The sequence below is a fragment of the Theobroma cacao genome, chromosome 10 (assembly GCF_053813885.1).
Source record: "Theobroma cacao isolate CCN51 chromosome 10, ASM5381388v1, whole genome shotgun sequence".
NCBI classification, from domain to species: Eukaryota; Viridiplantae; Streptophyta; class Magnoliopsida; order Malvales; family Malvaceae; genus Theobroma; species Theobroma cacao.
In genome coordinates, this window is record NC_142648.1 from 27,473,385 (window position 1) to 27,487,691 (window position 14,307).

At 34.5% G+C, this 14,307-nt stretch overlaps 3 protein-coding genes across 4 annotated transcripts; all 3 read right to left on the reverse strand.

Annotated features, from left to right (window-relative positions):
- Window positions 1–2,068: 2,068 nt before the first annotated feature.
- Window positions 2,069–4,105, reverse strand: LOC148760560 (ribonuclease 1-like). The gene is made up of 3 exons (XM_088802547.1): window positions 3,082–4,105; window positions 2,621–2,813; window positions 2,069–2,522 (listed from the first exon to the last, which is right to left on the reverse strand). Exons 1-3 carry the CDS (start codon window positions 3,343–3,345, stop codon window positions 2,197–2,199), a joined length of 783 nt encoding a protein of 260 aa, XP_088658673.1. The 5' UTR covers window positions 3,346–4,105; the 3' UTR covers window positions 2,069–2,196.
- A 205-nt stretch (window positions 4,106–4,310) lies between these two features.
- On the reverse strand, window positions 4,311–6,774 carry LOC148760561 (F-box/kelch-repeat protein At3g23880-like). Of its 2 annotated transcripts, XM_088802546.1 has the most exons (3): window positions 6,422–6,773; window positions 5,512–5,622; window positions 4,311–5,380 (listed from the first exon to the last, which is right to left on the reverse strand). In XM_088802546.1, exon 3 carries the CDS (start codon window positions 5,313–5,315, stop codon window positions 4,464–4,466), a length of 852 nt encoding a protein of 283 aa, XP_088658672.1. In that variant the 5' UTR covers window positions 5,316–5,380; window positions 5,512–5,622; window positions 6,422–6,773; the 3' UTR covers window positions 4,311–4,463. The 2 variants fall into 2 exon arrangements, with proteins under 2 accessions (XP_088658672.1, XP_088658671.1); XM_088802545.1 differs by having other exon boundaries at window positions 4,311–5,622; window positions 6,422–6,774.
- A 1,029-nt stretch (window positions 6,775–7,803) lies between these two features.
- LOC148760562 (annexin D4-like) lies at window positions 7,804–11,734 on the reverse strand. The gene is made up of 7 exons (XM_088810533.1): window positions 11,670–11,734; window positions 10,369–10,592; window positions 9,674–9,846; window positions 8,789–9,007; window positions 8,466–8,690; window positions 8,297–8,381; window positions 7,804–8,178 (listed from the first exon to the last, which is right to left on the reverse strand). The coding sequence occupies exons 1-7, from the start codon at window positions 11,732–11,734 to the stop codon at window positions 7,979–7,981; spliced, it is 1,191 nt and encodes a 396-aa protein (XP_088666659.1). The 3' UTR covers window positions 7,804–7,978.
- Between the last annotated feature and the right edge of the window lie 2,573 nt (window positions 11,735–14,307).

Sequence of the window (14,307 nt, forward strand, 5' to 3'; positions counted from 1 at the left end):
GAATTAACCCAATAGTATAATGAATTTGAGGAAGAAGAAATGAATGAGGAAGACCTAGAAGCAGCAAATCTAATCATGGCTATAACATAAAAGAAAGTTTTATAGTAGACCAAGAGAAGAGGGGAAGAGACTCGGTATTTATATGTAAGTTGAAGAAAGAGTGTTGGATTAGAAGTGTGTTAAATTGTAATTATATTCAAAATGATTTTTAAATGATTCTTTTGGATGTAGACAGTTGCACTGCGTCACCAAGTGTAAGTTCCTAATGTTTCTTTGTGGATAATTTGTACAATTTTGTTGATATTTTAACAACTACTTATTAGGAATTTATTAATTTTTCCTTTTTAAATACTCATAAAAAAATAAATAAACATAAAAATATATTATAAGACTTATAATTGTTAGACGGTCAAGATTTTATATCTTTCAAAGAGTCAAATGTTATCATTTTGTTAATAAATAAATTTAATGTTAAAATTTTAAAACATAGATATTTATAATTTTTAAATATTCATTTTGAACAGTAATATGTGATTAAATAATAATTGTAAGTATTATACTTAAATAGTACATTAAATGTAACTTGTGAAGTGTAGTTGTAAGTATAGAATTTAGTTAGCAATGCTGTAATAATATTGTATTGAGAAGAAGAAAGATGGAAGCGAGGTTGGATTAGAAAATAAACAAGAAATTATTAGTATTCAATGTGTTTATTGTGTTTATTTAATGATATTGATTTCAATTGGAAGATCAATGCATTTTTCCTTTTGCACTATACAATGTACTGATATTTCTGATGATTTTGATCAGTAATTTCACCTTTTATTATCCTAGTAATTTAAGGTTTTTTCCAAAAGATTCCAATTTTGTTTCCTTTTAAATTTTGGATTGATAAAGCAATGTATAATATTGTCTATCAAGATAATCTTTTCACTCTCATGCATTTCAAACTACTTAGTATGTGTTCCAGTGTAATCTACCAACTCTCTTGTGAGCAGCATTGGTGCATTGAAATGCTCACTCCCAGGTATAAGTTCATGTTCTTTGAACAGCTCTTTGTGTTACTTGTGAGAGCTGATAGGTATGATGGACCAAAGGTGATAGAAAACACTGCAAAATCTGAGGCCAAAGCACATTTTAATGCAATCAAGAATGCTGATAATCTTTGGCAAGATTGATATTTAACTCTTTGGCAATAAAAAAACCATTGACGAAAACACTAATATCTAACTCTTCTATTACTCCGTTTAAGATCTTAAAACTAAGTTATTCTTGTAAGAGACAATAGAATGCTTATACAACCCTCAGACATATTTCAACAGGATAAGATTGTTAAGATTCTATTTCAATTGATACTTGTTTTCTGCTTTCGAAACAAGATTATTTGTTTTGATACAGCACTCAAAGCATTGATTTGATTGGTTACATACCTAAGAAGCTGGAAGTTGAAAGTAATCACAACTAGACATGCCCACAAGATAGAAGAAAGTTTCTTTTTTTGAAAATTAGATATCAATTAATGGCAGAGGGAACAAACAGTTCACCATCTGAGTTGTTACAAAAGGATTTTGACTTGCTGTACACAGATTCAAGCACACCAACCCAACATCCCTAAGAACAAAATCAAATCTCATCAGTCATCCAGTAATAAAAAACACCAACCTGTACATCACATGAACCATGACAAAGATTCCAACAAAAATCCAATCCTAGCCAAGGCCTCTAAAGTGAAAAACACTGGACTCCGCTACAAAAATAAACCATGACCTGCCCTACACTCTGTACAGAACAAACCATCACTGCTCAAGCATGCAAAAGGAATATCCAGTCCATGAAACCACAACCAAAGTCCCTTCAAAGTGAACAAAATAAATTCATTAATCCAGGACAAGAGAATAAGACTTGTTTTGCTTTAAGACTCATCATAAATACAGGTAATCCAGCACTTGTTTTGCACCAGAGAAATTAATTAAGATATAATACCAAACTTAATTTGGAAACTTAATTAAACATTGAGATCCAAAGCAACTTAATTAAGAATTAAAATCCAAAGGATTCTAATAACATACATGATAAGCAGCTTGCATTTCATTGAAAAACTTAAACTAAAAGAGAATTAATATTAATTTCTCTTAAACCTAATAAAAGTAGAACAGTCATCTACCATATAAAGAAAAGCTAACTAAAATTAAACACCTAAATAACTATTCCTAAACAAAAAGCCAATAAAAATATATTAATAGGCAGCCATGGTACTTGTGAATGTCCTGGTGATGGAGCAGGAGGCACCCTTATATGGTCAGATTCCTTGTTACAAGTACCAGAAAACTGGATGGGGCAATCTCTAGGTTCAGTAGGGGGCTTGGCTCTTTTAAAGCACATACGAACTTCTCGCAGTTGGATCATGCCACTTGGACGATGTGTGTTGCATGTAATTTCAGGAGTTGCACCCAAAATTTGCTTGACTGCATCTACAATCTCTTTTGCTTGATATGGTTCTTCTCGAGGTTGAATTCTAGTGCCTACGATAATATTAACATATAATGATCAGAAAATGTATTTTAAAGTTAAATGAATTTAAATACAATTAAATAATGAATTTGGATTTAAAATATATTACCTGCTAAGTCATTCTTTCTTCTGAGAGATAGGGCAGAGTTAAAATATGATAGAGGATCTGTTGGGTAATCAGAGCATTGGCCATGAAACTTCCATTCATGGATCCAATCTTTTAGATTTGTTTTATCCTTTGCATAATTTCGGAGACTTGGCCAAAATTGTGTGAGAGTGTTTTTAATGGAGGACAACTTAGCCTTTGTGCAACAGTAAAAAAAAATCATAAATAAGTTAAACTTCACAAGTTTAAATAACAAATTAAATGAGTAATTGTATAATTAGCCTGTGAATGAAGTTTTAGTTTCATCTCTAACTTAAAAAACTCATATTTTTAACATTTCATAAAATCATAAATAAAAAGATTAAAATTTTAAATGGATAATAAAAATGAAATTCTACGAGAAATTTAAGCACTAATGATTCAATTTAGTAGATATATAAATAATTCAAACATTACTTGCATACCTTAATTTGGTTTTCCTTTGTAGGATTATGAGCACAAGAATTTTTGGTTTTATCATACTTGGGCACTGCTGTATTATTCTCATATGTAGGCCAAATACCATGAATAACCCAATAGTTAAGAACCGTCGGTGTGCACTTAAGTTGGCCAATGTTGCATTCAGAAGGAGGCCATCTAAGACATAACTTGTACAGGTCAAAAGGTGCTTGACCTACAGTGAATGGAAGAAAAACCAGGGCAGCTAACAAAAGTAAACAATTATGCATGTTTTTGATAGAGTAAAAGCAAATTCAAAAGAATTTTTGATGATGAATTTTCACTCTCGGTGGGAATTTATAGGCAAAAATTGTAAAAATTGAATTTTTAATAAACTAACATACACACATTATGGATGTCTAAGTATAAGCATTATATGAATGAATAAACTAAAACAAAACATGAAATATGAATGTCAGATACGGTCATAACTATAACAACAGAATGACAACAAATTTGTTGTGATGTTGCCAGGCTGTTGGAAGTGTCAGGAAAGAATATTGTGAAAAATATGTACTGGTGAAGCTGGGGTCTGTTTCTCGTGAATTGTGTCTGACTTTGGGTGGTTTATGGACAACTAATGTAAGAAAACCAAACCTCTTGGACAGAATTGGGCCAAGTATCAACTCTCGTGGACGCTATCTGATTTAAAATGGATTTAAAAAAAATCCATTAAACTCTCAGCTAGTATTATTGTTCCCAGATTCAAAACAACTAAACCCCATCTGCGAATTATTGTCTTTGATAAATGACCTTTTCTCTGTGGTAGGTTAATTCTTTCTGATCAAAATGTTTCAAAATGTTTTATGCATGCAAGTAACCAGATTGGTTTTGGCAGAAAAGTAGATTCATAGCAAGATAGCCCAGTTCACCACTCTAAAGGTCAATTATATGGCTAAACTAAGCTTTAAACTGTGTGATAGCACAATATTCCTCATAACAAACTCCAGCCCTCCCTTTCTCTGCCTCTATGAGAAAGCAAAGAATTAGGCAATTCTTAGGACACTATCTATTTGCCTCTAATTTCACAAGAGGGTGGAAGAGATTATCTTGACAATGGTCTCTATTCCGTTATCTACGCAAAACTTAAAAGCAGCCCACTACTAATGAAAAATCAAATCTAGACAAGGAGAAATTTCTGACCAAAATTAACAGAGATATCATTATGTTTTCTATAGTGCGAAAGGAACCATACTTTAATCTTACAACCGAAATCAGTATGAATTAATAAACTCAATAAAGACATTTAATACTAATCCTTTCTTGTTTATTTTCTAATCCAACCTCACCTCCATCTTTCTTCTTCTCAATACAATATTATTGAAGCATTGCTAACTAAATTCTACACTTACACCTGCACTTCACGAGTTATATTTGCCTCATACTCTAAACTTCCCCTGATTGAAACAATGCTTTCAGCATAAACAACTAGCTGCTGCGTTGAGTCCTGACTCATGTAGATTCCAAAATCTTGAAGCTGTCCCGTGCAGGGATCAAACATGACTAGTTTGTGGTTTTCACTTTCCAGAAACAATTCTCCATTCTTCCAGAATCCCAACGGCATCTCAACTCCAAGAATAGGTCCGATGGTAAGTTGTTTAGTCCACGAATATCCATTCAAGATCCATATATCATAGCATTTTTCCATGCCTATTCTTGGATGAACAATTGTAGCAAGAGCTTCATTAAAGGAAGCAATACACCATGAACACTCAGCTTTAGACATACCGAAATTCGGTAAGGATAATGTCGAGAAAACTTCTTCAACCATGTCAAAAGAAAGGATTAGATCATCATCATCACCCATCGCTTCCCAATAGTAAATTCCATTTATATAAGCGTTAAACAAATAAGGATCGTAAACAAAGACGTCAGGATGAGCAATTTCTCTCCAGGAATCCGTCCTGAGGCTGTATAAATCAATTTGATATATAAATTCCAACACAGCAAATCCATCTTCTTCAAGGACACAATTGTTAACACACCTTAAAACCTTGTAGTCATTTGAGTTGCGATCAAACCCGAACCCGACAAAGCCAAAATAAGTGTCATCTGTGGCAGGAGGTCGTGAGATAGTGGATTCAGGAAGAACCTTAACTTCTCTTGTGGAAGGATTCCAAAGGATAATGCTATAATTATCATGCACACAAAGCAAGCCATTACATGGACCAGAGACTGTGAGTTGATCAAAGTCAAGCATATGAATATTCTCTTTGACTTTCAGATTAAACTCGACCTCGGGTTCACCATATTCCTTAATTTTCGCTTCAGTTGAAAGCAAGGAGAAGTAAGGGACCTCATCATGAAGCATTAAAAGGAGATTGAGATTTTTGTTTTTATGGTTGGTGATAAATTCAGAAGTCTGAAAAGAAGAGCACCAGGATTTACAAACGCACCTAAATCTCATAAGGGATTTAACAGGAAGCCTCAAAAGGATATCGATCACCATGATTTCTGGCAGCTCGTGGTTGGTAATTGGCATCAACATGGAGCAGTTCGCTCTTGATCTGAAACAAATAATTAAGACTTAAAAGACATGCACTTTGCGTCTACAACAACTCCAAGACTACATCAACAAGCAACAATGATCATGCCGCAAACCTTATATATGAATGAGACGGTTTAAAACCCTAACTTCTCTATAAGGCCTTAAGATAAGTACAAATTTAGGCTTTAAGCTAAATACACAAATTAAGTTCAATCCAATATATTTAATATAAAGCCCATTTTCCTTTTAATTTATATCAATTTACCAGTTTATTTTTCTGGTTTTTTGGCTGTTTTTAAAAAAATATGTTTACTCCTTGATAAGATGGCAACTTCTCCTTAATTGACCTTGTTTGGTGCAAAACCTCTCTTGAAGATTATCTTGAAATTTCTATACGTATGAGTGCTGAAATGAATATAAAAGCAATAAAGAGTAAAAAGCAAACAGATGCTAACAAGAGGAATAAATGTTGATTTATTAAAGAATCATCAAAGCAACAATAAATACTCATACCATACTCTTATGCAGCCACATATGCCAACACGGCAATGAAGAACACATGATCCAATAATGAAAGGCTAGAATCTATCTAATCCCTTCAAAATCACCACCCATTAAAACTAAATCTAACACCTTTTAAAAGAATAAAAACACCCAGATCAAAAATAACACATTAAATACAAAATAAATCAATTTTAGATTCAATTTAGCAAAGATTCTTTATTTTTCAGATCACAAATTGCAGAAGAAAGAAACATGAACACATAAAGAATACAAACAAAACTGAAATTAAATGAGAATTATTGAATTAAAATCACCTGATTCAATGGATTATCAGAGAGAGACGAAGAAAAATATGTTTTTCTTTTGGGAGACAGAGAGGTGGGTGATACGGATAGGGTAGATTTCGAGGTATTTATACAGTTGTTAGAGGGAAGGAGACAACGGTGGCTAGTCTTTTTTAGAAAGAGAGGAAACTAGCGGCAGAAGGAAAGGGAAGAGAAGAAAAGAGGAAAGGGAAAGAAAAAGGGAGCCACTGCTGGAAAGGCCCAGGCCGGTGAGGCGACGGCGCCGGGAACCGAGTAAGAGAGAGAGGGTATAGAGAAAGGGGTTGGCCGCTGCTGCCAGGGGCAGTGGACAATTAGAAGGGAGCAAAAATAAAGAAGAGAAAGGGGTTGCCTACTTAGATAAGTTAAAACAACGTCGTTTATGATGGATTCAACAAAAAAAGAAGTGGTGGGTAGGATTCACCCAACCCCAACTCAGCTTTAGGATTAGCTGATTTTTTTTTATTTATATAATTTCTTTTTTTATGCGAGCATTAAATTTATAAAATTATTTTTAAAAAAAAGATAAAAATAAAAGGTGAAACAATTTTTTTTGATAATTAATTGAATAAAGTTAATAATGACTTACCAAAATTATTGGAGGATAATTATAAAGGCATAAGATAAAAAATAGTAATTAAAATTGAAGATAATTTACAAAATTTCATCATTAAAATTAATATTCATTTTATTTTGACTTACAAAAAAATATTCATTTTATTTTAATAATTTTATTATATAAATTATGTAGCTTATCAATAATTACTTTCAATATATTATACTTTCTCAATTTGAATTTTATTTGCTATTAGAATCATAGTAATTAACAAAATATGATTATATCAATATTAGCAAATATTAAGTTATAAAATGTCAAATGTTTTCAAAAAATAAAAATTATTTAAATAAAAAATTTTGCTTAGTAAGACATGAGAAAATATTTTAAAAATATCAATTTTTTAAAATAATTATCTTTAATTTATTGTTACTACTATTATTTATAATATTTTTAAATTTAATATTAATTTTTTATTTTTTATTTTTATTTATAATATTATGTAATTTAAAATTATTTTTAATAAAAAATTCAACTCCCACACGAAGCAAGGCACCACTCTAGTATATTTAATATAGAGGCCATTTTCCTTTAAATTTATATCAATTTACTATTTCATTTTTCCAGTTTTTTGGCTTATTTAAATAAATATATTTTTTTAAGATAAATAAATATGTTTACTCCTTAATGAGATGGCAACTTCTCCTTAATTGACCTTGTTTGGTGCAAAACCTCTCTTGGAGATTATCTTGAAATTTCTATATGCATGAGTGCTGAAATAAATATAAAAGCAAAAAAAGAGAAAAAGGCAAAAAGATGCTAACAAGAGGAATAAATGTTGATTTATTAAGGAACCATCAAATTGACAATAAATACTCATACAATACCCTTATACAACCACATATGCCACACATATAGGCGATGAACAACAACAACCAAATTTTAAATAGAAAAGCATATGTAACTATAAAATTAGAGGAATTTAGTTGAATTTAAACTTGTCCATTCATTTCCCCTCTTGCTAATACCCCAAGCAACACCTCCTTATAAGCTCCCTTGACCCTATCTTCTATCTTGTGGGCAAATTTAGTACTGACTCCCTTAAAATATCCAGCTTCTTGGGTTGTAATCAATCGAGTCAATGCTTTTTTGGCATCCTCATTCGCATCCACTCTGAGAGCCGTATCGAAAACTTGGAAAGAAAGACAATCAATTGAAAGATTTTCTTGCTTGAACATTTAAATATATATTTATTTTTTACTTTTCCAAACCAAAACAAATAAATAACATAAATATCGGTCAAACAGAACCCAATGATCTTACCTTGGTGAAATATGTATGAGGGGTGCATAGGCATTCTATTGTTTCTTTCAAGAACAACTCAGCTTCAAAATCCTGAACAAAGCAATAAAAGAGTTAAAAGCTAGTGTTTTAGGCCAATTGTTTATATTGCCAAAGGTTATGTATGCTATAGGTTACCTCAGTTATGCTCTTGCCAGAAATTTTTTTGTATTGTTCATAGACTTCCTTAAGATGAGGCTTGCTCCTTGTTGTAAGAATTCTGATGACTTCCTCGTCCTCGATTAGTCTTCTTTTATCAGCATTCTTGATTGCATTCAAAAGTGCTTTGGCCTCAGATTTTGCAGTGTCCTCCTTCACCTTTGGTCCTTCATACCTGTAAGCACTCACTAGTGCCACCAAGAGCTATTGAAACAACAAATAAACTAATCAGAAACCACCTCCCCCAAAGAGGCTTAGATAATCCAAAGTGAAAAGCTAAGGTAATTAAATACGCTGCAAACCTTGCGCTCACTGCCCTTAATGTGGGCAGCAAGATCTTCCTCGATTGAGCGTTCAAAGAGGGAATGGTAAGCCTTTCTTGCTCCTAGCAGCTGCTCAGATGATCTGGTACATGCAATTTCTACTATAATACCATATTGCTGTGGCCCTTTCTTCAACGCCTTTTTCAACAAACGAGCATCCCTCTCCCATGGATGCATGAGGGAAAGCACCACAGCATCCTGAAATAAATAAAAAAAAAAAGAGAAAAGAAAAATTCAAATTATATGCAACGTCCATGATTAACCGTAGGCATTTCTAATTTCTTTTTCATACAAATAAGAGTATTACAACCAGAATCTAAAATTTTTATTTGAACTCTGATATTGGTTTTATTGTTAATCTACAAAGTCATTTTTTTAGATGTATTTATGTCGACAGAATTTTGTTAGATTATTACCTGTACGATCAGTTTTGGTCATACCTTTATTTTAGTCAAGGTTTTAAATTAATTTCTATGACAGTTAATAAAATAACCAAATTTGATAAAAAAAAAAAAGAAAATATCATGTTGATAGACTTGGCATTCATCAGAACTTGTTAAATGAAGAACCATATACTATGCTTAAAATATGATGAATGATATGATGCAAAAGTATCCTTTATTGGATTAGTTGAGAAAAATAAAACAATTACGACTTGATTAAAGTTCAAGGCTTAAATCCTCGTTTCCCTTTAACTTTCATTGTACACAAAATAAATAAATAAATAAATAAAATTAATTTGACTCTAGTATTTTTTTATGAAATGTAAAAGCCTGAGAAAGAGAAAACAAAAATATAGTAATTAAGTTGAATGCACATAAATAAATCTAGCTAGCTAGAACTTTGAAGTGTGTATATATATACCTTAAAACGCTTGAATTCACCTTTGAGAGTCTTGATAGCATCATCATTCCACCTCTCAAATTGACGTTCGTCCTCAAAGAAGAACTGGGAACATCCTCTTCTGATGGATCTCTTGTGCTCATGGTGTGATTTTGTCAATATTGATACCAATGATTTCTCATCAACTCCAATTCCTAAATGAATAAAGAATTTTTTTTAATTTTTTTCCAAAGTAAAAACCAACCGACTACCTCCAATGATATGATTAATTGGTAATTATTTGGTCAACAAATAATTAAGAAATCTTATAATTTTTACTCTTTTCAAAGCCATCATTGACATTTTGAAGCCCATAATGAAGAATTTACCTTGCTAGGAATAGCCACTCCCTCCAGCACCGAGACGATGTCGCTTTGTAGTCAAAAGGGGTTTTGGGTAAGTCAAAACGGTGCCATTTTTAACCTTTGGAACCTCCCTCCTTCTTCACTTACCATTCCTCTCCTTTCCGCCCTCTCACCCGATCTTCACTGTCGTTGGCACTGCATCGTTACCAGATCTGGTGCCGCGACTCTGCCTCTCTCTCTCTCTCTCTCTATCTCCTCTTTCTTCTCGTCGACTACCCAGATCAAGCTCTCCCCCTTTTCCGTCGGCTGGTATCGCGGCTCTGCCTCTCTCTCTCTCTATTACTCTATCTCCTCTTTCTTCTCGTCAACTACCCAAATCGAGCTCTCCCCCTTTTCCGTCAGCTGGTACCGCGGCTCCGCCTCTCTCTTTCTCTATTCCTCCGCTCAGCTCTTCTTCCTCTTGTGCCGGCAGCAGATCCTTGGCGCCGATCTGCAGTTGGTATTCACGTCGACGACGCAGGCCAGGGAACCCAATCTTCTCTCTAATTACCTGTGATAACCGACCCTTGCTCTCTCCTAAAAATCTAGATCTTCCCCTAAAAATAAAAAAAACCACACTCTAAAGAATCAATTCCTATTTCTCTTATTTTTTGATTGATTTTTCAGTACTGATTGTGGATTTTCGGTTGTTAGGAAGCTTGATAGGGATTTTTTGATTGCTTGTTCTTGTGGTTCGGGATTTTTTGACTGCTAGAGATTAGGATATCCTTTGATGATTTTTTTTTTGCAGGTTGTTGATTTTTCATTGCTGGTTCCCCCCCTCCACGGATGCTACAGTGCCCCCTCCCCTTTATACCCGATTCCTGGGCTCTGGAGGGGGCACGCTCTATTGCCTTGTCCCTAGGCATCAGGGGGCAAGTTCCACTACCCTGCCAGACCCGAATTTTTCGCGTCTGGCAGGTGAGAGAGGTGCCTGGCAAGGTGCGTCCGCACCCTGCCAGTCGTACCTCTCTCCTTTCTTTTTTCATTTTTTTTTTTAAAAATTATTATATATTTTTTAATTCATTTTTTTTGTTTATAATTTAGTGTCTACAGCTGCCCCTCTTTGAGCTTTTCGAAAATTCGAAATAGTGCAAAGACGTAGACACTGTATTTGACTAAATTCTTCAATTCTCTTACCAAATTTTTATTTTATATATATATATATATATATATATATTTTATTTTTTTTTAATAAATTCCTCAAAACTGAGGCCACAAGACTTTTAAAATGAACTCCTCAAAACTGAGGCAATGAGAATTTTTAAAAGTGAGCTCCTCAAAGCTGAGGCAACGAGACTTTAAAAATGAACTCCTCAAAACTGAGGCAACGAGACTTTAAAAATGAACTCCTCAAAAATGAGGCAACGAGACTTTAAAATGAACTCCTCAAAACTGAGGCAACGAAACTTTAAAATGAACTCCTCAAAACTGAGGCAACGAAACTTTTTCATTTTTTGAAATGGTGAAAAATAATCAATTCCTCATCTGAAATTCATATGATTTTAAAGATGAATTTCCCTCTTTTTGAATTATTTTAAAATTTTGAACATGTCAATTCATCTTTATCAGTTTCCCTTTCTTTTGGTGTTTTTAGAGCCTTTTCTTTGATCAATGGGGGATGAATCGATCACACTTCTGATCTCTCGTCTTCCCCAGTTCGTTTCTCATAACTATTTTCTTCCTCTATCGTATGCATGGTCCAATCATTCTTCACATTTTTACTGTGCTCCATTTTATTGCTAATTCCATTTCTTTCTTTCTCTTCCTAGACTCCATTTCATTCCCTGTCAATTACGATCCTTTTTCAAAATATTGCAAACATTTCTTACTTTATCATGCTCTTTATTAAGTATCATTCCAATTTTATGACAAATGCAATGCAATGTACTCATATCTCCTCTTTTGGCAGAATGGAAATAAGGGCATTGTTGGGAGCAAAAGGCTATTTTTCATTAGAAAAAAGTGAAGTTTCTACAATCAAGTATAATGACAAGGAACATGGGAAAATTGATTAATACAAAGGGGATACAGTCCTTTCTTAATGACTGTTTCGATAGATATTAACAGTAGTCTCAAAATTTTATCCCGAAATAGGCACATTTGTCAGCTCCCTTGTCTTTTGTATGAACATCTCGGATCATGATCTTCACCCTTTCTGTGTTAAGCTTTTGTAGTACTTGGACCTCTTTCGTGTCTAGACCGCCCTTTCGGGTTTTCGCCCTAAACATATCTCCCAGATTCAAGCCACCTTTTCAGGTTTTCAACTTGAAAATTTTCTTTTTCTTCTTTCTTTTTTTTTTTTATGCAAAATATTTCTTGACAGCATCGGCATTTACCGGGTTGGAAAACTCCATTCCGTCCATCTCCGCCAAAATTAGTGCTCCTCTTGAAAAAGCTTTCTTCACCACAAATGGTCCTTCCCAATTCGGTGTCCATTTCCCGCGAGGATCATGCTGGTTCGGGAGAGTTTTTTTCAATACTAATTCTCCTTCTCGGAACTGTCGAGAATGTGCCTTCTTGTCATATGCCCTCATCATTCTCTTTTGATATAACTGCCCATGGCAAAGTGCTGTCAACCTTTTTTCTTCTATGAGATTCAATTGCTCATAACGAGCATTAACCCATTCGGCTTCTTCCAACTGTACTTCTTTAAGGACCCGAAGGGAAGGAATTTCTACTTCAATTGGCAAAACTGCTTCCATCCCATACACCAAAGAGAACGGTGTAGCTCCCGTGGAAGTTCGGACTGTTGTGCGATAAGCATGCAAAGCAAAAGGTAACTTCTCATGCCAATCTTTGTATATATCTGTCATCTTTTCAATTATCCTTTTGATGTTCTTGTTGGCTGCTTCCACCGCTCCATTCATCTTTGGGCGATAAGACGTTGAATTGTGATGCTTGATCTTGAACTTGGCACAAACCTCTTTTATCATCGAACCATTGAGGTTACTAGCGTTATCCGTGATGATCCTTTTCGGGAGACCATAGCGGCATATTATTTCCTTTTGGATGAACTTACATACCACTTTCTGGGTCACATTGGCATAAGATGCTGCTTCTACCCACTTAGTGAAGTAGTCAATTGCCACCGGAATAAACCGATGCCCATTTGATGCCTTTGGGGTTATCAACCCAATCACATCCATGCCCCACATTGAGAATGGCCATGGTGATGTCAATACATGTAGTGAATTAGCAGGGGTGTGGATTCTGTCCGCATATATCTGACACTTGTGACACTTTCGAGCGAAGTCTATACAATCCGTTTCCAACGTGAGCTAGTAATACCCTGCCCTCATGACCTGTCTTGCCAACTTATGTCCACTTGCATGTGCTCCACAAACTCCTTCGTGAACTTCCTCAACTATTCTCCGAGCTTCGGTTGAATCCACGCATCTCAAAAGCGTTTGATCCCTACTTCTCTTGTATAAGATGTTCCCATCCAAGAAGAAATTCATTGCCAACCTTCTAATGGTTTTCTTATCATTTTCTGAGCTTTGATCCGGGTACTGCTGAAATTTGAGATAATGCACAATATCATGGTACCATGGTTTCCCGTCTATTTCTTATTCTACATTAGAGCAGTGTGCGGGGCACTCTCGAAGATTAATCATGATGGGTTAGATCTTGACATTGGTACCAACTTTGAACATTGCCGCAAGCGTGGCTAATGCATCAGCCATTTGGTTCTCCTCTCGGGGCAAATGGGTGAAGCAAATTTTATCAAAATTTTCAATTAGCTTTGATACATACTTGTGATATCGGACTAACTTCGAGTCACGTGTCTCCCATTCTCCTCGCAGCTGATAAATAACCAAAGTAGAGTCCCCATATACTTCTAAAATGTGAATTTTTCTCTCGATTGCTGCTTGAAGACCCATGACACAAGCTTCATATTCAGCTACATTATTGGTGCAATAGAAGTCGAGTTTAGCTATGACGGGATAATGATCTCCTTCTGGTGACACTAACACGACCCCTACGCCATGCCCCAAGGCATTCGAAGCTCCGTCGAAAAACATCTTCCAATTCTCATTCTTTGATTCTTCCCCATTTGTTTGACATATTGACATCAAGTCCTCATCTGGAAACTCAAACTCCATTGGTTCATAATCCTCTTCCACCCTTTCTGCAAGAAAATCTGCGATTGCACTTCCTTTGATAGCTTTTTGGGACACATATATAATATCATATTCAGACAATAACACTTGCCATCTTGCCACCCTACCTGATAAGGAAGGTTTCTCGAAGATGTATTTAATCGGATCC

Excerpts from the sequence above, each read along its gene's own strand:
- LOC148760560 (XM_088802547.1), bottom strand. The coding sequence starts at position 3,345 with ATGCATAATTGTTTACTTTTGTTAGCTGCCCTGGTTTTTCTTCCATTC. Across the intron at positions 2,814-3,081 it reads CAAAGGAAAACCAAATTAAG|GCTAAGTTGTCCTCCATTAA; the intron begins GTATGCAAGTAA and ends TGTTGCACAAAG. Across the intron at positions 2,523-2,620 it reads AAGAAAGAATGACTTAGCAG|GCACTAGAATTCAACCTCGA; the intron begins GTAATATATTTT and ends ATATTATCGTAG.
- LOC148760561 (XM_088802545.1), bottom strand. The coding sequence starts at position 5,603 with ATGTTGATGCCAATTACCAACCACGAGCTGCCAGAAATCATGGTGATC.
- LOC148760562 (XM_088810533.1), bottom strand. The coding sequence starts at position 11,734 with ATGCATACGATAGAGGAAGAAAATAGTTATGAGAAACGAACTGGGGAA. Across the intron at positions 10,593-11,669 it reads GAAGACGAGAGATCAGAAGT|GGGAAGATCTAGATTTTTAG; the intron begins GTGATCGATTCA and ends TTTTATTTTTAG. Across the intron at positions 8,382-8,465 it reads CTGGCAAGAGCATAACTGAG|GATTTTGAAGCTGAGTTGTT; the intron begins GTAACCTATAGC and ends TGCTTTGTTCAG.